The 24,274-nt window shown below is 49.8% G+C and overlaps 1 protein-coding gene across 6 annotated transcripts in view; it reads left to right on the top strand.

Annotated features, from left to right (window-relative positions):
* The window catches only part of EFR3B (EFR3 homolog B), a 154,903-nt gene that overhangs the window by 104,748 nt on the left and 25,881 nt on the right, over nucleotides 1–24,274 (top strand). For 5 of the 6 annotated variants that reach the window (XM_074947365.1, XM_074947363.1, XM_074947364.1 and 2 more), the window contains 6 exons: nucleotides 8–129; nucleotides 7,809–7,958; nucleotides 12,790–12,924; nucleotides 14,757–14,835; nucleotides 20,324–20,459; nucleotides 23,762–23,920. In XM_074947365.1, the coding sequence (XP_074803466.1) occupies nucleotides 8–129; nucleotides 7,809–7,958; nucleotides 12,790–12,924; nucleotides 14,757–14,835; nucleotides 20,324–20,459; nucleotides 23,762–23,920 (781 nt within the window). The remainder of the gene's footprint in view (nucleotides 1–7; nucleotides 130–7,808; nucleotides 7,959–12,789; nucleotides 12,925–14,756; nucleotides 14,836–20,323; nucleotides 20,460–23,761; nucleotides 23,921–24,274) is intronic. The other variant, XM_074947367.1, reaches the window with a different exon arrangement.

Below are 24,274 nucleotides of genomic sequence, written 5' to 3'. Positions count from 1 at the left end.
TTTCCAGTTTGTGAAGTTCGCGAACATTGAAGAGGACACTCCATCCTACCACAGGAGCTATGACTTCTTTGTGTCGCGCTTCAGTGAGATGTGCCACTCTAGTCACGATGAGCTGGAGATCAGAACCAAGTGAGTATGGAATGAAACACATCAGCCCCCACTTCTGTCTAGCAAATGAATAACTGAACAAGTGAATGAAACTTTTGGGGCTTCTCTACCTGGACGTGGTCAGGAAAGTTAAACTGAATTAACTACAGGTTAAAATTTAAAGGGGATGAGTTAAAACTCATTAACCAGTGTGGATGCTCTTATCCAGAATTCAAGAGGCCTTAATTTGGTTCATCTTAATTCATCTGGAAATGAATTAAATTAAACTGAATTAAGGCCACTTTAATTGTGAACGAGAATGTCCACACAGGTTTAATGCAGTTTAACGAATCCATTTTAAAAATTAATTTGGATTAATTTGCCTGAGTGTCCCCATGTAGACAAACTGTTATATGATGCTTTTCATCTTGGGATCACTGTGCAATGGAGCCTGTGAACAACCTCTGGGAGCTGAAGCCACCTGTGAAATGGAATCCAGTTGCTCTCCATGCCATCCCGCAGCTAGCGCCGGTTGGGAATTTTTTGACAAAACATTTTTTTTATTTGGAAAATGCCGATGTGTTGGAAGCAACACTATTTGAAGAAACATACCGGGTTTGCCAGAACTTTAACCGAGAGAGGTCTCTTGGGTGCAGGATGGAACTGAAAGAGGCAGATGCCCTGGGGGTAACTCAGTGGTTAGAGCACAGGACTTGAATCCAGCTCTCCTTCATCCCAGGTGAAGGGGTCTCTGCCTGTTTTTTTTTTGTTTTGTTTTGTTCTGAAGTGGAAGGGAAAAGTTTCTGAACTCTTGAAAATATTCACAGGAGAGGAAAACGGTTTCCCACCTGGATCTACTCCCAGCTACCTAGTAGGGAAAACCAGTTCTTTTGCCAATGGCTATTGGGCATAGAGGGTACAAACTCACCCTCTAGGACAACCTTCCAGAGACCACTAGAACTCACTAGAGAGAGGCCATCAAATTGGTAGAGACCCAGTGACTCAGATCAGGGTTGAGACATATGGGTGGGAAGTGTGCATCTAGTGTGTGGTTCAACATAGGACTTCAGTCTCCAGTGCTGTCGATCTGGCTCCTTAGAGCAGCATTAAAATCCACTAATGTGACCGCGTGCTTGATTATAATATTGAAATACGGAAAACCGAATCTCTCTAGACACGAGTGTTAATGAGCGACTTGCTTTCCTGTGCTGGGAAGATGCTCCTCGGGAGGATTAATTATGATGAACACAGACAGATTAATGTTGTTTATGGTGATCTTGTCTGCAGTGCATTTTAAAAACAACTAGCACTTAAAATTACCTCCTCTCCGTCCCTTGCAAAGCATTCCATAACTGACTGTGATGCTCTGGGGGGTCTCCCAGGCCAAGAAGGGGTTTAGTCAACACCTGTTTGCAGGGGAACTCAATAAGCCTTCCAGCCCTGAGTTCTCCTCCCGGAACATATTTCTGCAACTCCCAGCCCCTCCCTGTAATGCTCACACAACCATTACCAAGGTCGCTGCTCCTTTAGAGAGACAATATACAGCAGCCTGTTATCTTAACGGGGGTTAACACAGCCTTTCCTTCAGTCACGGCACTGAGCTGGTTTATAGCAAACGTAAACCAAGTTTGTGAACAAGCGAACCTCGGTGTAAGTGATCCCATAAGGACAGAAATGGTTACAAACACACAAAAGTGAAAATACTCTACTAAGCCTGAAATTCAACAAACGAGAGTCTCCTGTTCAGAGAGATTGTCTCGCCACAGTCATTATTCCAGCGTGGCTGGCTAGTCCTTGGCCAGGATCCCAACACAGAGTTCAGATCGCTTAGTTTCTTTGGCCTGGTCTACACTAAAAATTTAGGTCGACCTGGCCACATCGCTCAGGGGTGTGAAGAATCCACGCCCCTGTGCAACGTAATGAAGCTGACGTAAGCCTGGGTGTAGACCGCGCTAGGTGGATGGAAGAATTCTTCTGTCGACCTAGCTACTGCCTCTTGGGGAGGTGGGTGACCTACACCGACAGGAGAACCCCTAGAGTAGTGTCTACACTGTAGTGTTTCAAGTGTAGACAAGCCCTTTGTCTCCTCAGGGGAAGGGCCACTTAGGGGTTTTCTTCCCCTCTCTTTATAGACCACTAAACCTTTGAAATGTGTTTGTCTGAAGTGACTCCCCACATAAAGTTCCTTTCCATGCCGGGTGTAGACGCCATCCTGGCTTCTACCCTGCATGTGATTTTTGCAATGCAAATGATCTTCCTGCAAAGTCCAGTACAAAGCCCCCTGTGCTTGGCCACACCTGGCTTCAGGTGTCCGCCCCTTTCCTTCTTCTGGAAAAACCCATTTATCCACTTCCCCTGGCATGCCTGCGTTAAATATGTTTTAATTGCTTTCCAGCACATCTGTATAAGTCTTTGTAGGGTAACTGTCCCCGCATCACGCAAGAACATGAATTAGCAGTGAGTTAGTAGTTTTCCAAAGATATATTACGTGCCATCTTTTGGCGCAATGCCACGGCAGCAGTGTGTAAAGCACACTGAGCCAGCCAGCCAGCTGAGACTCTCTGCTACGTGCCAAGGGGCTCCAGGCCCTCTGGCACTGGGATTCTCTAAGTGTCACCCTGACTGGGTGCCATTTCAGTAACGCCCTGCTGTTCTCTTAACCATATTTTGCCCATGGTTAGGCTGCAGTCTGAGTTTGAGTTTGAATTGCTTCCCCTCATCTCATAGCGAGGTTAGGCGTTATAGGAAGCCTTTCAAAGCCGAGGAATAACAAGCAGAGGCAGGCCAGGGACAGCACAGAGTAATAACCCAGTGCTTCAGAGCTGAGCCAGGAAGAGTGTCTAGCGCCTAAAGGAGAGGTGATCGTTTGGTCTCTGGTCTTGGAGTCTGGAACCTTAGAGCAGCCAATGCTCAGACTATGCACAAACCCAGAGCGAAGGGCATGAAGTTTTGCTGTTCTGGACTATTTTAATGCTGCTGGACAAACTATTAGTAGCTTTATGGTAGCCCTAGGTGCTCCAGCCAGAATCTGGACTTACATTGTCATGGGCGCTGTGCAGTCATATGGTAAGAGACAATCTCTGCCCTAGATTGTAGAGCTAACAATCTAAACGGACTAATGGTGGGAACAGACACACAGAGAGGGGACATGACCCAGGGTGGGTCGTTGGCAGAGCTGGGAATAGAACCTATGGTCCAGAGCTCCCTCCGTTGGACCACCCCACCTTTCAGATAGTCTAGTGCTCAAATAGTGCAGTGATGGGTACCAGTGTGAGAATCTGGCTGGAGAAAGCTAAGGTCACAGTCACTTGTAACTTTCAGGTTTTGCTTCTTGGGGCCTGCTGCTTGAAGGAGACTTTTTTTTTTCTTTTGGAAAGTGGGAATAAAACCACACCAGCCATTTCTGAGAACAGGGAGAGCGATGGGGAAAATATTTTCCCAGAGGGGAAAAGTAACATTGGCAGCTTTGTGTTTTGAAAGCCGTCTGGCTGAAACGGCTGAGACTAGAAAGCTGAAAGTTGACAAGGAATGAGCCTTAAGTGAGAAGAGATGCCTTGAAGTGTTATAGTGAAAATTGGATGAGATTTGGCTGAGTTCTAAGGCTTTGAAAATTGCATTTTCACACATGAAGAGTCAACCTTTACTATTTGAACAATCAGAAGGAAGAATAATACACTACTCAGCTCCCATATCACGCTTTTCATCTGGTGTCAAAGCTCAATAAGGACTGGTGGCTCCAGGTGAGATTCACCTGCTTCTCTAGCAGAGCTGGGTCCAAGCGACGAGTGATACGTGGAGTCATATTCAGGCTCCAACTGCCCCAGTGCCGAGAGTGGTTGGATTCAGCTCATTGGCAAGAGAGAGGAGCCATCACTAAGGCTAGCATTTAGTCGGGGGGATTTTTAATAAAAGTCATGGACAGGTCGCAGGCAATAATTTAAAAAAAAAAAATTCATGGCCCGTGACCTGTCCATGACTTTTACTAAAAATACCCACCCTGACTAAATCTGGGGGCGGGTGCTCCGGGTGGGGGGGGGCAGATGGGGGGCTGCTGGGGAGGGCAGGGCCAAGTGGGTTTCGGTTGCCACTGGGATTGCAGATGCCCCGACATCCAGGCACATTTGGATCTAGAGTCTAGGCCCATCTCTGTTTGCAGTGGGCTAAGTCCTGAGGTTCCCACTCCGTTTTTACTGATCGAAAGCCTTCACAGACTGCCGCCCCGCTTTACTTCTAGTGACCCAGTGGGAAGTCTGTCTGTTTGTGCCCAGGATTAGGGCCTATGTTTCTTGGGCACGGCTCTTGTGTGTGGGGGCTCAGTGATGTGCTGGTCCACACACAGCTGCAGTATGGTCGCTGGAAGGGCTTGCCGGTGACTTACCAGGGGAACATTAAAGTTCATAATCTGGGGGCTTTTACTCCACTTCCAAACAGTTCATTGAGAAACAAACGCCTAGAAAATGAGGAGAAAATAGCGACTGTCCTGTGACCCTTACTCACAGGGTCACGATTTCCAATTGCATGGAGCCTCTTTCCCCCAGACCTGGTTTCAGCCAACCCCTCCATCCGTGACCATCTGACCTGCCCTGGGATACTAGGAAACAGCCTCTGTATTTTAAACAGTTCTGTCCATGTACTTCACACACCAATTCCCTTGACGCCTCCTGTAGCTCTAATGCCAGTGGACGTTTCTGTTCTCCTGCAGCACAGCTGCTTATCCACTTTTTAACACCGCCTCAAATTCTTCTAGTCCCAGCCCTCCCACACCTGTTTCACCTAGTAAAAGTCAACAAGCTGCCTCGGAGCTCAGTCTGTGATTCAGCACCAGGTCCTCAGCTGCGGTAAATCAATGGCTCTCACTGATTTATTCCAGCGGAGGGTCTGATCCTTAGTGTTTATTGATAAATGAGGTTACAGGGCCAAGTTCAGACCTGGGACAGTTCCCCTGAAGTTATAATGTATGTCGTCTCTCCAAAAGGAACGGAACACTACAGGGTTTTTCTCCCCCCGGGATTGCTGGGAAGTCAAGCCATGTCTTTAAACAGTGTAGTCATTTTCCAGGGAAGAGATGCCGCGTGGGGTGAACCATCCCTTAAGGAGGGTACGTTTTTCTGGGTTATGTCCCTTTAGCCACCTTGGGCCTCATATTTTCAGTGGTGCTGCAGTGAGCGAGGCTGGGAGTGAGGATGCCCAGGCATTGATGGCATGTCAGACACAGCTTCTCCAGCCTGGTCTGTTGGCTTTCTTCAGGTTCCCTTGGGGCCTGTGGGGAGGTTAGTGTGTTTGCTTTAGGTCAGGGCTGCTGTATTTGGGGAAAGAGGCAAGCCGTAGGAGCCGCAGAGGAATGAGAGGCATTTACACCAGATCCTCAGCTGGTGTAAATTGACGTAGCTGCATTTACGTCAGTGAAGCGAAGCTGATTCCCGCCGGTGGGGATGTGGCTCAGAGGCCCTTGGGATCCCATCCAGGGAGTGCTGCACGTGTTTAATGATCGCCCCACTATGGAATGCAGGATTGGGACCTTCGTAAACCGTCCAAGGCAGGGATCTTGTCGGCCGGTTTGTCTTGAAGGCACCTCTTGCAGCCCAATTTAAATAATAAGCATCCCAGAGAAGCATCCATTCGGACCTGGAGGGGAATTGTCAAAGGCAGAAAGGTGCCCAGCTCCCATGGAGCCCATTCCAATCTGGAGTATAGTTTAGTGGCTGAGCAGAGTCTCTTTGTGCCGATTTGTTCACTGCAGCTTATTTTCCCCTTACTCTGATCAGGGGACATTTTATTTTCCCCTAGCAAGACAATGGTGCAGAAAACTCCATTGTTTCCCACTGACCCATAGAGCACAAATGATCCTGGTTCAATTATGTGCTGGATTGCAAGAGACCTATTCTGCAGTTCCTGCAATCAGGGGAGAAGTACCCTGTGGTTTTGAGCATTTTAGTTCTGTTTAACAGCCCTTCTTTGGGAGTTGCTTCGGGGTCAGATAAGTTCACTGGTCAATCTGTGGTTCCATGAATTGGTTTCACAAAGTGTGTTGGGTTATTTTTATTTTTCTGGCTCTAGGAGACCACTGAGTATACAGATTGCTGATCTGAGTAAAGGGGTGGTCTTTCCTTGTCATCACAGCTGAACAGTTTGGGCTCTGGGCAGAGCGGGGGATTTCTCAGTATGGAGAACATTTTTGTAGTCCGCTAGAATGGAACCTAGGACCTTCAGAACCGAAAGGACAGCACTCCCGCTAAAGGAGTACCTCTCTTAGCTGTTACAAAGCGGCAGTCTCTTCTTGCTGGAGCCAGCTATTAGAGGGAGATGTGAATGATCATATTATGTTGGACTAGATCTGCAGCTGGTAGAAATTGGCATACCACCATTAAAGTCAATGGAGCGAAGCTGATTTACGTTAGCTGGCCCATTGCTTGTTGGGGTCTGCTAGGACACACAGAGAAATAACACCACTTGATTATTTGCTTCTAAGTCAAGATGGGCTTGAACCAAAATCCTGTCTCCAAGATCCCTAAGGCTCTGGGGAAGATCAGATCTGGGTCTGTCACTTCATGGCTGCCCTTTATCTTTGTATTGGGCTAAACCAAATCCCCCGATCCAACACCCCCTCCCCACCACATGCTGGGGAATTTAGATCTTGGTCCAATTGTAAATGTCGTAGCCTGGGCCCATCTTTGTTTCTAAGCAGATTGACCTCTCTGTTAAGTGAGAAATAATGTCAGGAATTCACCCCCTGGCCCTGGCTTGCTAAGCACTACTGGTGCTTTGTCCCTCTCTAGCGCCTTTCACCTAAGGCTCTCAGAACACTTTACAAACTTCAAATTAGTCCTGACAGCGGCCCCTGGGAAAGACAGAAGTAACATTATCTCCAGTTTAGAGATGGGGAAACTGAGGTACGGAGAAGTAAATTTACTTGCCATAGATCACTCTGTCACACAGCTGGAAGGAGAAGCCAGAGCCTGGACCCCGCCGTACACTGTTCTGATTAGAGCAGGTCGAAAAAATGCTAACACAACGTTCTTTTCACTGGAATTTGCCAATTTGTCAAACTTTAAATGTTCCGTGGAGACAGTTCGATTTGACAAAGTTCTGTGGGAACCCTGCTGGGTTTCCTGCCAGCTCGCCTGCTATGCTCTTCAGCAGCCCATCGTCTGGGATGGCGGGAGCAGAGAGGCTAGAAGCTCCTTGGCCATCTGCACTTCCAGGGGCTGTAGCTCTGGGACAGCCCACCAGACAGACTGCCCTGGAGTCAGAGGTCCTAGGGTCTGTGACTGCAAAACAGCCCACCAGGCACACTGCCCTGGAGCTTGGGGCTCTGTCCCCTTTTGCAGAGAATTTTTTGCTCTCAATTGGAACAAACCCAGATTTTGAACTCTTGAAATCCTCCATGAAAGGGAATGACCTCCCTTCAAACAGCTAGAGTTCTAACCAGCAGGCCCAGCTCCCAGAGCTGAGAAAGGAAGCCCAGAGTCCTGACTCCCTGTCTTAACCACTAGATCACATTCCTCTTGCAGAGTTAAGAAAAGAACCCAGGCTTCCTGAATGGCCAGTCCACTGCTCTCACCTCTGGATGACCATCTCTTTCCTAATGTCACACCTGTGGGATGGGTAATCCCCAGCCGTTTGGAGTCACGGGTTCAGACGTTCTAATGAATGGGTAGCACTGTGTCATCCGTGTGTTGGTCTTTTGTTTTTGTGGGGTTTTTTTTAATCTTTTCCTTAAGGATCCGGATGTCCGGCATAAAAGGCCTTCAGGGGGTGGTGAGGAAGACGGTTAATGATGAACTCCAAGCGAACATCTGGGACCCGCAGCATATGGACAAAATCGTGCCTTCGCTGCTCTTCAACCTACAGCACGCAGAGGAGGCTGAGAGGTGGGAGTTTGCTTTTCCCTTCCTGGTAGGGGGGCGCGGAGCTGCAGATAGCGTTTTTGGTGCTGCTTAGAATTCCCCAGTGCTAGAGTCTGGGTAGCAGCAAACTGTTGTTCTGTTCCCCGAGCAGCGAGGAAGGGTTTGAATTCCTGGAGGGCCCTCTGTCCTTGCTGGGTGAGAAATGGGTGGACCCGGCCTTGGGAGGCTGTCTGGTTTCAGTCACAGTGTACACGTTGAAGCAGATCCTCAGCTGGCACAAATCGATGTCAACGGAGCTACGCTGGTTTGCAGCGTTGAGGACCTGACCCATATTTCCTACTATTGCCACAAAAAAGGGATGGCTAAAACAGCAAAACGATCTTCCCTTAAACTGCACCCCAACCCCCCGCATCAGGCTTTCTGCAGACATCATAGAGAGGTGTAAAAAAAAAAAAAAACACAATCCAGACATTTTGTTTCCATTGCAGGTGACCTTTAAGTAGAACTGGGTGACATTTTATTTTATTTTATTTTATTTTTTATTTTATTTTTTATTTATTTATTTCTTGACAAATGGTAAATTCAATGAAACATCCATTTTCCAGGGGACCAAAACAGTTTGCGAATTTGGGTCGAATCTGGTGGAAATAAAAAGAAGAAGAAAAAAAAATTCCAACCATTTAGACACTATATATTTTGATTTTTCATTTTGAAACAATGGTTTTGTTTTGAAATGTAGCCAGATTTGACAAAAAACCCCAAAAAGGTTTTTAAACAAGCAAACAACAAAAAAACCCCCTTGAAAATGAAACAAAACAAAAAACTGGGGGGGGGGGGGATCACTTTTGGTTGAACGAATTGAAAAGTTTCTGCTGGAAACAAACCAATTTTCCGGATCAGTGATTCGCTGAGTGCCTTTCTCAAGTTCTGCAGCTAGCTAGTGGCAGAACCACGAGCCCTGGTTCCCTGCCCTCTGCCTTGTAGCCTGCTACCAGCTCTCCGTTTTGTTTCTATTCTCTCAAGCGCACAATATTTAATGGGCGTTAGAGTTTGGGGCCTTCGGAAGATTCCTTAAAATGAGGCAACTTGAGTTTTTGTTTGTGGTGTTTTCTCTCTGCAATCTCTCTGAAATTGCCTGCTGGGAAAGTTCTTCATTATGATGATAGCGCTTAGAGGCCCTGTTGTGTTAGTTGCTGTACAGATGCCTGAAAGGAAGCACTCCCTTCCCTGAGCAGCTTGCAATCGAAAGAGACAAGACAAAGGCAGTGTTGTTATCCCCACTTTGCAGATGGGGAACATAGGCACAGAGAGATGAAGTGAAGGGTGTGGGGAAGCTTGAGGCAGAGTTAGGAATTGAACCCATCTCCTGAATCCTAATCAAGATCATTAGCCACCAGCTGTTCGACTCAGTTTGCTTTGCAGAGCTGTCAAGGTGAAAGTGCAGACCTGTGCATTCGCCAGATAAGTCTCAGCTTTTTCTCCGCTCTCTCTACCGTTTTAGAGAGGAGTAATTGCCCAGACCGCGTGCCAGCTGTGACGGGAGATTAGGTAAAACCTCTCTCTCTCTCTCCCTTCCCCCATCGTATGCCTCAGGCATGTCCACCCCAACCTGCTGGGTTTTCACAAGCAGACAGGGATTTTTAAGGGAAATTACTCAGGCAATAGATCCGCTTTCTTTGGATGCTTTTACAGACTGGCGAGAAAGGGAAGTATGCATGTATTCTGCCTGGTTTATTTTGAAGGCTAGGAAAGATGCCTTCAAAAATCAAATGTTCGGGCTTAAAACTCCTTCATGGTGTTTGCATAAGCAAAAGGTCCAAGCGGAAGGCCAGATCCTGATGCCAGCATGTATCTGGAGTAACTTGTGAGTAGGCAGCGAGTTACCCTGGATTTGCACCGGCTGAAGCGAGGGCAGGTTCTGGCTCTGGGGGGTCTGATTTTCGAAGGAGTGCACAAAAATCCCATGTTTCATATTCAAATAGGCATTTATGGTGTGTAAAACACTGCAGTCTCCTGGCTTTGGGTGTCTACCACTGTCCTCTAGTGGTTGGCTCCCAGAAAGAATAAAGGAGCCTTTCTGGGTATGCCTATAGTGCGCATGAAGCCCGGGCTCTGATGCAGGTTGGCGCCCAAGTCTGACCACACACAAATCAGTATGACTCGGGTCAGCAAGCACTGAGGGCCCAGGCCCTAGGACTCTGCTAGGGGGATGGGTCAGAGCCCAGGTCCTGCTGTGACAGATCCAAGCCCTCTCCTTGTGCAGTGTGGACACAGCTCAGGCTGCAGACCCGCGGTAAATGGTCAGCCCAGTGCAGGACGGATGCATTGGCAGGGCTGAGACACCCGGATCCAGCAATTGTAGTGCAGTGTGGACACTCAAGCCCAGGCTTGGAAACACCAGGTCCCACAGACCCAGGCTTCGTGTGCAGTGTAGTGCTCCCATGAAAGGGGTTACCTGAAGTGGTTGAGACCTGTGTGTTTGGATGGGGATTCTAGCCTTGGCTCCCCGGGTGCATGTGTTAAGTTTTTGTAGTGACTGAGTGTGCAGCACGTGGACAGTCTCCTACGGATACACACTGCAGACCAAAGGTCCATCTCCCGCCCCATGGGTCAGAAGCACAGGGCTGGCTGGTAGCAGCGAGCTGGGTGCTTTGCGGCCTCCTTGTCCCTGACTCACTGTCTGGCTGCCTACGCGGGGGTCTGTGAGCACCCGTCTGGCACTCGGGTGCCATGGCAACATGGTTTTCAAACATGATTCGTATGGAAACAGAGGCAGATCAGTGTGTGTTTTCAGATTGTTCTCAGGGCGCTGGGGTCTCTCCTCACTCTGATCTGAGCTCCGCATTCAAGGGCCCATGGCTAAGGAAGCTCTGACCCCACTCGCCCTCATGGTCCCGTCCATCCTCCAGGGCTACTAATAAGATATACAGTATTGGAATTGGAAAAGGTTCAGAAAAGGGCAACAAAAATGATTAGGGGAGTGGAACAGTTTCCATATGAGGAGAGATTAATAAGACTGGGACTTTTCAGCTTGGAAAAGAGCTGACTAAGGCGGGATATGATAGAGATCTATAAAATCATGACTGGTGTCGAGTAAGTAAATAAGGAAGTGTTATTTGCTCTTTCTCATAACAGAAGAACTAGGGGTCACCAGATGAAATTAATAGGCAGCAGGTTTAAAACAAATAAAAGGAAGTATTTCTTCACAGAACGCACAGTCAACCTGTGGAACTCCTTGCCAGGGGATGTTGTGAAGGCCAAGACTATAACAGGGTTAAAAAAAGAACTAGATAAGTTCATGGAGGATAGATCCATCAATGGCTATTAGCCAGGAAGGGCAGGGATGGTATCCCTAGCCTGTTTGCCAGAAGCTGAGAATGGGGAACAAGGGATGGATCACTTCATGGTTACCTGTTTTGTTCATTCCCTCTGAGGCTGGCATTGGCCACTGTCGGAAGACAGGATACTTCACTAGATGGACCTTTGGTCTGACCCAGTGTGGCCGTTCGTGGGCACATAGCTGCTGCGGGTGGTGATTTAGAAGGAGATGGTTTCTCAAGCAATCAGGGTCAGCCACCATCACAGCCAAGTCCTTGAGTTTGACGCTGTGCTTCCCGGGCAGGAGTGTGGTGGGGGGGGCTCCCAGTTGGTTTTTGTGTTGGAGCGGAGGCTGCTGGGGTCTGAGCCCACTGGAGCAGCCTCGGGGCTGGGGGGTTCACTACGAGGTATAATAAACAGCAGCGAGCTAGCCCAGAGGTCAGGAATGGCTGGTTAAGGTATGTGTGTGGCCCCTGTTACCGGGATATCTGAGCACCTCACAATCTTCATTGTATTTACCCTCCCAGCACCCAGTGGGCTAGGGCAGTGCTGTGGTCCCCATGCCACAAAGACTACACGACTTGCCAGCGTCACGCAGGGCGTCACCGACAGAGCAGAGAATTGACCCCGGGGTCCCAATTCTGAATCTAGCACTAACCGCTGTGCCATCCTACCTCTCAGAGTCAGCGTGGCCAGTTCAGAGTCTGATGGCACAGAGCGCAGCGTCCTGGCCAGCTGGAGATGGGACGGGGTTTGTGTGACAGCCTCTGTTTAGGTTCATCAGGAGCTTGGATCTTCGATTCCAATAACCCCAGCGTGTTACTCCCGGCCGAGTGTATAAAGCACAAAGCGGTTGTTTTGGTGGGGAAGGGGAGAGTCGGAGCTCCCTCTACTGGCCCATTGCAGAATAAACTAGGCACCTCTTAAACCCTGAACCAAATGCCCTCTTTTACGTGGAGCCCTAATTTGTCAGAACAGAGGAATTTCCCACTGTCTGCCTCCATTCCGTGGTACATCTGAGCTGCGCCACGCCGGTAAACGTTAGGATCTGCGCGGGTGGGAGAGGTCCACATGGGCAGAGTCCAATAGTCAGCATCCCTTCTGTTTATAGATCATCTCTCCTGTCAAAGGAGCCCAGACTGGTCAACAGGTTCACCGCACACAGGGAATCCCTTCGCTGAGCACTGAAATGCAGCCACCCTGGAGCAGAGCAGAGCACAGCAGTTCTATTCTGCGTGGTGCAGTGGCATACTGGAAGGAGATGGGACGAGCTGCTAGTGTAGCTGGCATGTAGGGAGGCAGTATGGCTCTCATTGTGGGCCCAGATTTCCAGTTCCAAAGGGCGGTTTTTATATTCTGGATGCTGGCGTCCTTCGCAGCGGAGGAGTGGCAGCGCTGGGAGTGCGGCGTTGGAAAGAGAGCGAGAGCGTCGCGTTGTGGCACGGGAGAATGAGGGCATGAAAATCGGTCTCCTTGATTGCTGCTGTACTGAGGGGTTGTACAGATGAGGCTTAATCTCTCTTTCGCTCTCTCTCAGCCGCTCTCCATCTCCCCTGCAAGCAACTGAAAAGGAGAAAGAGAGTCCCACTGAGCTGGCAGAAAGGTGCCTGCGGGAGTTACTGGGGCGAGCGGCTTATGGTAACATTAAGAACGCCATCAAACCTGTTCTCATGTAAGTCACTCGATCTGGTGATTGTCCCTCCACCCTGCCTGCATCTCTCTTGGGCTGGACACTCTGGCTATCTGTGTTCTCTTTTCCTCATCCCCTTTTGTCCCAGAGGGGGACCCTTTTGTATTGTTGATAATAAGGAACACTAATATTGCGGTGAATTAGTGAGGCTTGGGTCTGCACTACAGAGTTAGGTCGACATAAGGCAGGTTATGTTGACCTAAGTATGTCAGAGTCTACACTACAGGGTTGCTCCCACCGATGTAAGTGCCCTACTACACCGATATCATAACTCCACCTCCAGGAGAGGTATAGGGCTCAGGTTGGTGTAGATAGGGTGAGGCAGTGTCTGTATAAACACTGTGTTCCTTACATCTGCTGTTGGCTGTCTTGTCAATTTCATGGCTCAGCTGGAGCCGTAAAATTGATGAGAAAGTTGGCTCCTGGCTCCCCAGCCGGGTTGCTGCCAGGTCTCTACTCCAAGCCAAGCTGCCACCCAGGCTCCTGGCTTGAGCTGCCACTGGGAACCCTGCTGCCCCCTGGGGTCCTGGCTCCTCGCTCCCCATGGGGAGTACGGCAGCTGACTGGACTCTGGGCGCAGACCTCCTCGCTGGAAGTGAGAAGCCCTGGGTTACTGTATCCCAGTTTCTGGCTGGGAGTGGAGGAGGTGAGAAGCCCGGGGGGCAACTGGGCTCCTGGTGAGGAGCTGCGTGGAGCTGAGAGCCCTGGCTCTCAGCCCCCCCCCCACTGCCCTTCTTCAGTCGATGGAAGCGCTCCTGGTGAGGACATGCACCACCGACAGAAGGAGGGTCATGTGGACATCAGCCACCGCAGTAATTACTGCAGGAGCCGTACATTGGCCTAACATAGGTCAACTTAAGATTGTAGGGTAGACATAACCTTAGTGTCGCTTTGTATGTAATGGAATCATAAGAACATCAGAACAGCCATACTAGGTCAGACCAGTGGTCCATCTAGCCCAGTATTCTGTCTTTCAGCAGTGGCCAATGCCAGGTGCTTCAGAGGGAATGAATGGAACAGGTAATCATCTAGTGATCAGATCTTCTCAGCTGTGTGTCATAAACCTTAGACTGCTCATGGGCAGTGGAGATTCTCCTTTAGTTCAAGTGGCTGTGGGACCTGTGTTTCTGGATCAGGATGAGCCGAGTTCCATCTCTGCTGCTGCTTTGAAGTTAGTGGCTGTAGCCTGGAGCAGAACGACAGCTCTGATGTCCCGGGGGCAGTGGATTTGTTCCAATACCTAGGGCATTGCACTTTTTCAAGTGCTGTGTATGTGTTTGGTAATCTCCTCCTCCCAACAACTACTTCCCCTAGTGAGCGGGTAACTACTATCAGCCCCAGTTTGGTGAGGAGGGAAACTGAGGCACAGAAAAGCTGAATGATTTGCCCATGGTTACAGAGGGACTGAATGGCAGAGCTGGGATAAAGACCTAGGAGTTTCTGGGTCCCCGTCCCAGCCATACAGGAGCAAAGTCAGTGAGCACAGTTGTGGACTAACCCCTGAAAGTGAGCAACTCCTGGGCCTGGGAGGGAATTGCAGAAAAAGGCAGACAAATTAGCTCTTTACAGGGTTTGAGCCTTAGCTGGCAGTTTGCAATTCTACGTCGGCTCCCCCTTCCTGATCTTTGCTCTTCTGCCTCCTCTCACTCCCTGCTCTGACTGCTTCTGTGTCACCTGCCTCCCACGCTGTTTATTTGCTGTTTTCTCTGAGCAAAGGGAAAAGATGCCTTTGCTTGTCGTACCAGCAAGTCTACAAGCCTCTGTAATTGTTAAACTAACTCTTCTCTCTCTTTTTTTTTTTCCTTTCCCTGAAGCCATCTAGACAACCACTCGCTCTGGGAGCCAAAGACGTTTGCTATTCGTTGCTTTAAGATCATCATGTACTCCATTCAGGTGAGCCGCTGGAGAGATGGCGTTTTGTGTCATTTCAGTCCTGTAATGAATTGTGAGTGCATGCCCCATTGCTCTCTGCTAGAAGGAATCTGAACTGCACAACTTGTGTGTCAGTGGCCTGGTGCTGCTAAGTGTGGTGAAGGCCTGTGCTTTTTGAAGAGAAGGATCTAGCTTCTGTCCCTGTTGTCGCTGTGAAAGTCTGAGTAACCGCTGCTTGCAGTGCTCTGGCAATGATGGACAGATTTGTTGCACTCTATATAAGATCGTGTGGGTAATTCCCTGGAATTAATCTGTATGTGTCAACACAGAGATTTGCTATCAGATGGTTCTTTGCAATTACATCAACATATAAATACTGATACCTTGCCCTTACATGGTACCTTGCAACGATGGGGAGGTTGTTACCACCATGTTACAGATGGGGAAATTGAGGCACGGAGGGTAAGTGACTTGCCCAAGGCCATACAGAACTCCTGATTCCCAGTCCTGTGCTCTAACCGCTAGATCATACTACTTCCATGATTTACCTGTGGCACTAGTGACTGATCCTAAACCCGTTATTCAGTCAGTGAGAGTTTGCCTGAGTCGGGACTGCAGGATTGGGGAATGCATTGAATCCTTGTCGTCTTGTTGCTGCCTTTGTCCTTCCCTTTCCCCGTTCATTAGACACGCTCGCAGCCCGGTGCAGCAAATAATGAGAGACCCTCGCTGCGCTGGGTGTCGGGATCCTGCCCTGCACGCTGGAGAAGGACGGAGAAGGCCTATCATGAGGCTGGAGCTCCCAGGAGGAATTCAGACTGACGCAGCCAGAACTCCTGGGGTGCTCATGCTGGAGTGGGAGTGCAGAGTCCCAGCTGTGCTAGCCAGTTCAGGCAACAGGACCATGGCCCTGCCTCCCTGCCGTCTTCAGGGAGCTGCTGCATGTGAAGTGGCTAGCAGGGACTGTGCTTCCTAATGGGATTCTGGCCAACCCCTGGCAATCCACTCCTGGAGCCCGTCCTTGTGCACCCACTTGGGGCTAGCCAGAATTTGGCCTCGAGATCTCCTGTCTTGGACAGCCAGGGCTTTGCAGATACAAGAAGCAATGCCTTAGGCTAGGGGGTCCCATCGACGATTGCTATATTGGGGACCTCTGTTACCTAGGCAGAGGTCAATTACCTCCCTTGGAATTTGGCCAGGGCTAGCGACCCTTTTCTGCGAGCCAATAAAACGCCGCTCTAGAGGACCGTGTGCATGGGGGACCCAGAATACAGCCTGTCTCTCTCCTTGGGGAGCCATTCTTTCCCTGTTTGTCAGTGCAAAGCAACGTCCCATTGAGTTAGGTGGTATGGCAATATGGTGGAAAAACCTTGTCAAGGGAGCCATGGGGAGCTACCCGTTTCCAGCTTGCTGCCGTTACATCAGTGCACGCCGCCTTTCTCGGCAGAAAGGGAAAGGAGCCGCCCGAGGCTAAGCACAAACTGTGCAGACAGGAGAAAACGAGACAGGTCAAATTCTGCGCTCAGTCACTCCCACGGAGCCCCAGTGGCTTAGCAAGATGTTGCCTGGAGGTAAGTGAGGGGAGAATTTGACCCTCGTGTGTAGGATACTGGAAAGATATTGAAACAAACTGTGAAATAGTCAGTCAGCCTCTGGAGGAGAATAGGGTTAGCAGGAATGGCCAGCATGGCTTTGTCAGGAATAAATCATGGCAAACCCACTGAATTTCCCTCTTTGGCAGGGTCACTGGCCTAGTCACTGGGGGGGAAGCTTTCGACATAGATTCATAGATATTTAGGTCAGAAGGGACCATTATGATCATCTAGTCTGACCTCCTGCACAACGCAGGCCACAGAATTTCACCCACCACTCCTACAAAAAAAACCTCACACCTATATCTGTGCTATTGAAGTCCTCAAATCGTAGTTTAAAGACTTCAAGGAGCAGAGAATCCTCCAGCAAGTGACCCGTGCCCCATGCTACAGAGGAAGGCGAAAAACCTCCAGGGCCTCTTCCAATCTGCCCTGGAGGAAAATTCCTTCCCGACCCCAAATATGGTGATCAGCTAAACCCTGAGCATATGGGCAAGATTCATCAGCCAGATACTACAGAAAATACTTTTCCTGGATAACTCGGATCTCACCCCATCTAATAGCCCATCACAGGCCGTTGGGCCTATTTACCATGAATATTTAATTACCAAAACCATGTTATCCCATCATACCATCTCCTCCATAAACTTATCAAGTTTAATCTTAAAGCCAGATAGATCTTTTGCCCCCACTGCTTCCCTTGGAAGGCTATTCCAAAACTTCACTATACCTTGATTTCAGTGAGGCTTTTGACACAGTCCCACATGACATTCTCGTAAGTAAACTAGGGAAATGTGGGTTTGATGAAGTTACTATAAGCTGGATTCACAACTGGTTGAAAGACTGGAGTAGTTGTCACTGGTTTGCTGTGAAACTGGGAAGATGTATCCAGTACGGCCCTACGGGGGGTATCCTGGCTCCAGGGCTATTCAGTCTTTTCATTAATGGCTTGGAAAATGGAATGGAGAGTATTCAGATGCCATCACGCTGGGAGGGGTTGCCAGCACTTTGCAGACGGGATTAGCATTCAAAACCACCTTGACAAACTGGAGAATTGGTCTGAAATCCAAGAGATGGAATTCAATAAAGACAAGTGCAGCGTACTTCACTTAGGAGGGAACTATCAAAAGCACAACTAGAAAACGGGGAATAACTGGCTAGGGGGTCGTACTGCTGAGAAGGATCTGGGGCTTATAATGGGTCACCAACTGACCTATGAGTCAACAGTGTGATGCAGTTGCGAAAAAGGCTAATATCATTTGGGGTGTATTGACGGGAGCGTCGTATGTGAGACACGGGAGGTAACTGTCTCGCTCTGCTTGGTGCTGCTGAAGTACTGGAGTAGGAGCACTGTGTCCAGTTCTGGGTGCCACCCGTTAGGAAAGATGTGGACAAATTTGAGAGATCTCAGAGGAGAGCAACAAAAAGGACCTGTGATCAAAGGACCTGTGAGGAAAGGTTACAAAAACTGGCCAGGTTTAGTCTTGAGAAAAGAAGCCTGTCAGGGGACCTGATAACCGTCTTCAAATATGTTAAGGGCCGTTATAAGGAGGATAATTATCAATTGTTCTCCATGTCCTCAGACAGCCTTATCTGCAGCAAGGTTTAGGTTAAATATTAAGTGAAAACTTTTGAGCTCTCAGGGGAGTTCAGCCCTGGAACAGGCTTCCAAGGGAGGTTGTGGAATCCCCTTCACTGGAGGTTTTTAGCAGATTGGCCAAACACCTGTCAGGGATGGTCCAGGTTTACTTGGTTCTTCCACAGTGCAGGGGGTTGGACTTGACAACTTTTTGAGGTCCCTTCCAGCCTGACATTTCTATGATTCTATGACTCTGGGCTTTATCTTTTTCCCCTTCTTGCTCTGAAGCCCGCCACTTTCAGGTGACGTTGTTGGATTGAGTTAGGCCCCAGATTTAGGTTTTGTTAGAAAACAGGATTCTAGAAATCCTGAGGTAATTAGAAATGTTTCTATGATCTCTTTGTTTGAATCCCAATGAAAATATATTTCTGTCTGGATTGTCATCTTGCTTCTCTTCTTTGTAGTCACTTAGCCCATTTACTTTTCACCCATCGCATTGGTTATTTATCCTTTTTCCACTCTGCACAGCTGGGCAAACGGAGAGGAAGGACAGCTTGGTGGTTAGGGCATTAGCTGCGGAGACCAGGTTTCAATTCCCAGCTCAGCCACTGACTTCCTGTGGGACCATGTACAAGTCACTTAGCCTCCCTGTTCCTCAGTTTCCCATCCTTACAATGGTGATCGTAGCACTGTCCTGCCTCACAGTGATATTGTCAGGATAAATCTTTTGCTACTAAAGTGATAGGGTACCGAAGATGTCAGTGTCACCTTTGTTTCTCGTTAATTTTGATTTATGGCTCTCTCCTGACAGCTCAGCCCTGCTGTCCTTGGGGAATGCTTACATTAGGAAAGGCACCTGTTTTCATTGCATGTTTTATCTTGTAAACTGCATGATGCCCATTATCTTTAGATTAGGTTTTATAAAATCAATTTTTTTTACAAAATCTAAATGCTGGGCGTAAGTAACTCACTAGGGTCCGTTTGAAGGATACACAATCAATACATTCTCCCTTCATAAATACCTGGGGTTAATCACTTATTGGACCAACTCCTGTTGGTGAGAGAGACAAGCTTTCGAGCCACACAGAGCTCTTCTTTAGGTCTGGGAGAGGTACTCAGAGCGTCACAGCGAAATACAAGAGCAAATGGATAGTTTAGCATAAATAGTAAGCACATATTGTAAGGGACCAATGCTAAGCTATTTGACCTTGTATTTACCTGTGACGCTCTCAGTACCTCTTCCAGGCCTGAACAAGAGCTCTGTGTGGCTCAAAAGTTTCTCTCTCACCAACAGAAGTTGGTCCACTAAAAGATATATGACCTCCCCCGCTTCATCTCCTTCATATCCTGGGACTGACCCGGTTACAAAACCCACGCATACAGGATTAATCATGACAGGGGCTTTTATACATATGTAAACCCTGTAAATCATTTCCCCTATATGAACATCTCCAGACTAAAGTTCCATGCACTAGACGTTTGTAAGTATGTTTCCATTCTGCACGTACATTTCTATTTGGTAGCTCGAAAAGACCTGTTAAGGCATCAGGTGTATTCCTGGGTCAGGGAAGGTTGTTCCCTCCATGTTATGTTTCCCTGTGCCTCTTTCCATAAATACACTGGTGCAGTCTGTGCGAGCGCATCTTCTACTGGCTGGACCCAGCCTCTTACTTTCCCTTCGTTAAGGGTGGTCCCCTTGAGATTGAGTGGCAGAGACCAGTGCTTTTGGTGCTGAAGGTCCCTGATTCTGTCCTTCCAGGGGACCTGTCATACCTGCATGTCTGTGGCCGTGCTAATGTGTGCATGAAACGAGCCGCTGAGCTCTCCGAGCCAAGGTAGTGGGTGCCATTAGGAGTGACACATTTATCACTCACAGGTGTTAAATTGATCTCAGCACTTGCGGGATTGGTCACAGAATTCTTCCCCAACTCACCTTCCTGCTGCCCTCTCCCTGGCGTCAGCGGGATTACACGGGCTGCAGGCAGGCACAGAATTTGGCCTGGTATGGAAGATTCCATGCACACAGGTCAATAGTTCAGTGCTGCGTATGTCCATTTTTAATGGCCACCATTGTGCGGTCAGGAAAGGCTCTGTGCAGAAGTGACCCCACACCCTGTGTGCCTTCCAGTTAACTCTGCTGCCTTCCTTGCAGAGGTGGTGCTGCTATGGGAAAGCAGGCTGGATTCTGCCCTCGCATGCGTGTCATCCGCCAGGTGCTGACTGCCAGGCTTTCCTTTCTTGCGCTGGTGTCCGAGGCAGGAATTGCTCCCAAACCGCTAAGGTCGGCCCGGCTCAGCAGCCGTCTATCAGCGTGGCTCACTCTCTGCTTTCCTTCCAGCCTCAGCATTCCCACTTGGTGATCCAGCAACTCCTGGGACACCTGGATGCCAACAGCAAGAGTGCAGCCACGGTGCGGGCTGGGATCGTGGAGGTCCTGTCGGAGGCAGCTGTCATCGCAGCCTCGGGATCAGTGGGTAAGGAAGGGACCCAGTCCAGTGAGCCTCCGATCAAGGCCGGAGGGCACTCCCATGGCTTTCCCCATCCCTCCAGCGGCTGAGCCTGCTTCTGCCTCTCCAGGCTGGAGCTCCCGGCCGGGCTGGAGTGATTCCCTTCAGGCCGGGGACCGCAGTAGTAACTGATCTGAGAGGCACGGTGGGAGCTGGGTTCTCAGGAGCCAGAAATGGCAGCTTCAGGAGCCATGGCGAAAGCTTGGCCTAGCGCAGGCCGCTGCACTGTAGCAACTGGAAGCATTTGTCAGTTTCCTTTCGAGACCCATTAGACGGGACGGGGCATTGCAGAAATGCCAGCAGTTACCCAGCACATTGAGATGCCAGCTGGGGATAAAACCCCTACGCAACTGGGAAGGAAATGAGGCAGACAGACAGACACTGGGCTGATGGATTGTTGGTGCCAACAGTGCTGTGTCAATAGGGAATGGTTCAGCCTGGCTCGTGGCTTCCCTTTGCACTGCCAGCAGCTGGCACCATGGGCACCAGGTCAGAGAGCAGGAAGTGTCCGAGCTTCGGGGGGAGAATGGTTTCATTTAGGTTTGTTCCAACTCCCAGCTGGAAAGATCTGAGAGTGGCAGGTGGTGCGTTTGGAGAGGTGGACTCCCCGGCAAGGCTTTTACACCTGGGGCCTGCTCCTGCTCCCACCTCCGGCAGCAGCCGAGTGGGACGAGGGAGGTGCCCCTCATGTTGCCTGAGCCCAGCTGGCCTTAGGCGCTGGTGGATTGGCTGGTTCTACGGGGTGAGCTGAGCACATGCAGCCTGGGATTATGGGCTTTAAGGGAGAGCTGCTGGCATTTGGACAGCACAGCCACCTGTGGATTCCCTTGCGCTCAGTGCTCCTGCTTCGAGCTGTATAATCGCAGAATCCAGGCCGGAGGGGGGGTTCCTCCTGCTTAGCACTTGGGGGCAGAGACCCGGGAGTCCTGGGCTCGGTACCCCTTGCACTCCTGGCCTCCTGACGCACAGTGTGACATAAACGCAGATGAATTAGTTCTGTCCATTTATCAGACGCTCTTAAATCCTGGATTCCCTGGGGCTGTGGGCTTCCCATCTCTGAGCTTCAGTGTCTCAAGCACATCAGGCCAGGGAGCGTTGGCTAGTGTCTGTTGCAGGGGACTGGGAGTTGAACTCCTAGGCTCGGTTTCTGGCTCTGGCACTGTCTCACCGTGTGGCCTAAGGTCAGCAAAAAGCAGCTAATGAGACCGGGTCAGTAGAACAAGGAGATGAGCAGGCAGGTTGTTAGAGATGGAGGTTCACATCATCAGGATTGTACTGGGCTTTGTTTTTGCATACATTTTCTCCCCCCCGCCCCCCGGCATCTTTTCTGTGTCTTTCTTTCTTGTATTTGTATTCCTTACAAGTATGTGGTCACATGTATTCAGGCCAGAGATGCATCAGAAACACACAGACCCTTGGAGAAACCAGGTACTTGTTGTTGGCATTATAGGAGCACATCAGGATCTCTTTGTGCTAGGCGCTTCACCAACACACAGTGAGAGATGGTCTCAGCCCCAAAGAGCCAGCAATCAAAATAGATGAGACAGAAAGGATGGGAGGGGAAACCGAGGCATGGAGCAGTGAAGTGAGTTGCCCAGGATGACACAGCAGGTAGAGGGCAGAGCTGGGAACAGAGTCCTGAGTCCCAGCATGCTCTGCACCTTGAAGGCTGGACAACTCTGTGTGACGGAGTACATCTCCATAGCAAAACTGCCATGTTCTCTTCTGTAGGCAGCGTAGCTGGAGTCGTGTCAGTCCCAGGATATTAGAGAGACGATTACCTGTAGAAGAGCTCAGGGTGGCTCAAAAGCTTGTCTCTCCGCAACAGAAATTGGTCCAATAAAAGAGGTCACCATTCTTGCCTTGTCTCTCTCGTGTTCTAGTCTGTTTGTTTCATCTGTTCTTGCTAGGATCTCACATCCCCGTGGTATCTAACCCCCTCCCGGTCATGCGTTCAGCAGCATGACTGCACAGCTCTCTTGCTGTTTGTTCTCCCGTCTCTCCCCACAGCAGACATGATTGCAGGGAGTGGCTTGCTTTGGTAGGGTTGTAGGGGATTTGGGGGTTTTCAACACACGCATTTCTCTGTATTTGTGTTAGGGAGAGCGAGTCAAAGAAATGCGCCTTGCAGTCGGAGCAGAAGCGAGGGAGGTTTGTGATGGTCTTTAGCTTCCGGGGGAGTTCCCTGGAGCACTGTGGTGTTACGTGGGGAGGCCTTAACTGCTGTAACCCTGTGCAGATGGCATCAGACCATTGTAACGACCTTGCCGTGCCGTGCTGGCCGGGGCTTTCAAAAGCGCTCGGTGTAGTCCTAGGTCTGTTCCCTGCAAAGTCAGTGGTCATGCTCCCCTTTGATGGGAGCAGAGTTAGGTGAAGGCTCAGCCTGTTTGAAAACCCTACCCACTCCCTCCCTCGTGGCCTTGCCTACATCAGAGCTTTGTCCAGATTGCTGTTACCCCCAGTCTCCGTGGTGGCAATGGAGGGAGTGCTGCTTGGGGCTGTTGGCTTTCTCCATCATTTGGCTCATCTGACATGATCAGGATGGTCAAAGGTGGCAGCTGCCGGGGTTCCGTCTGGCCAAGCACCGCCCACTGGGGGAGTTGAACCAGTGGTTGCAATTGTGGGATGTATCGGGGTGGGGACTTATGTCCCAGTCATAAAGACCCCAGGGGCCAAACTCCCCGTTGAGTTGAGTTGGGTTTAACAAGGGCTTTACTTCAGATTGCTAAAAAATCACTAGCACCGTTTGGTCCCATCTGTGCTGGCAAACCCCAGACTGTGCTCTCGGAAATGATCCTCGGATGTGGGATCTTTGCTAGTGTAGATGTGAGAGGTAATGTGTGAGGTTCATACTGGTGGGAGGGTTGAGTTTGTGGCACTGTCCACTCTGGCCCTGTGTCTCTGTTGGGGGTCTGAAGAGCAAGGACCATAAGCCTGGGATGTCCTCTTCTTTGTCAGGTTGCATCCTACTGTGACCAGCCCCCTCTCGCTTACAGTGGGGCTGCATGTCCCAGTAGGAGTAGCAGGGTTGGCTGAATGGGAGCAATGTGGTGTAGCGGCTAGACCGCTGGCCTGGGTCTCAGGAGATCTTGGTTCAATTCCGGCTCGGCCCTTGGCCTGCTGGGTGACTTTAGGCAAGTCCCTGCCTCTCTTTTTGCCTCAGTTTCCCCATCTGTAAATTGGGGGTAATGATACTGACCTTTAAGCGCTGTAAGAGCTAGGTGGTGTTATTGCTTAATGCCTCTGCCTGCCCTCTCTGCCCTTCTCAGGACCGACTGTGCTGGAAGTATTCAACACCCTGCTGCGGCAGCTCCGGCTGAGCATCGACTATGAGCTGACAGGCAGCTATGACTGTGCTGTCATCAGTACCAAGATCATCAAGGAGCATGAAGAGAGGATGTTCCAAGAGGCCGTTATCAAGACAACAGGTATGCAGGTCACGCGCTGTGGGGGCATCGCGTCCTCCATTGGCCGGAGGGGCCTGCTCTGCTAACAAGGATGTGTTCAGATAAGGGCGGAGTCATTTGCTGCTGCTGTCGGTCGGGCTGGACAAGGGTGATCTGATGGTTGTGAAAACCAGACCCATAAAACAGGAAACTATCCAAATCACATATCATGCCGAGGAGCAAAATCGGCTAGTCAAGGAGGAGCCAGCCCTACAGTTCTAGTTACAGGGCAGGTCTGCCGGGATCTAATTGACCGATGTTCCCACATCCTGAGTAAGATTCTTTCTAACACGAGGGAACGCCAGGGAAGCGTACATCCAGCCTGACTTGTGAGTC

The sequence above is a fragment of the Natator depressus genome, chromosome 3 (genome assembly GCF_965152275.1).
Source record: "Natator depressus isolate rNatDep1 chromosome 3, rNatDep2.hap1, whole genome shotgun sequence".
Lineage (NCBI taxonomy): Eukaryota > Metazoa > Chordata > Testudines > Cheloniidae > Natator > Natator depressus.
Note: the sequence above shows the minus strand (reverse complement) of the source record. Positions and strands in the feature narration are given on the sequence as shown.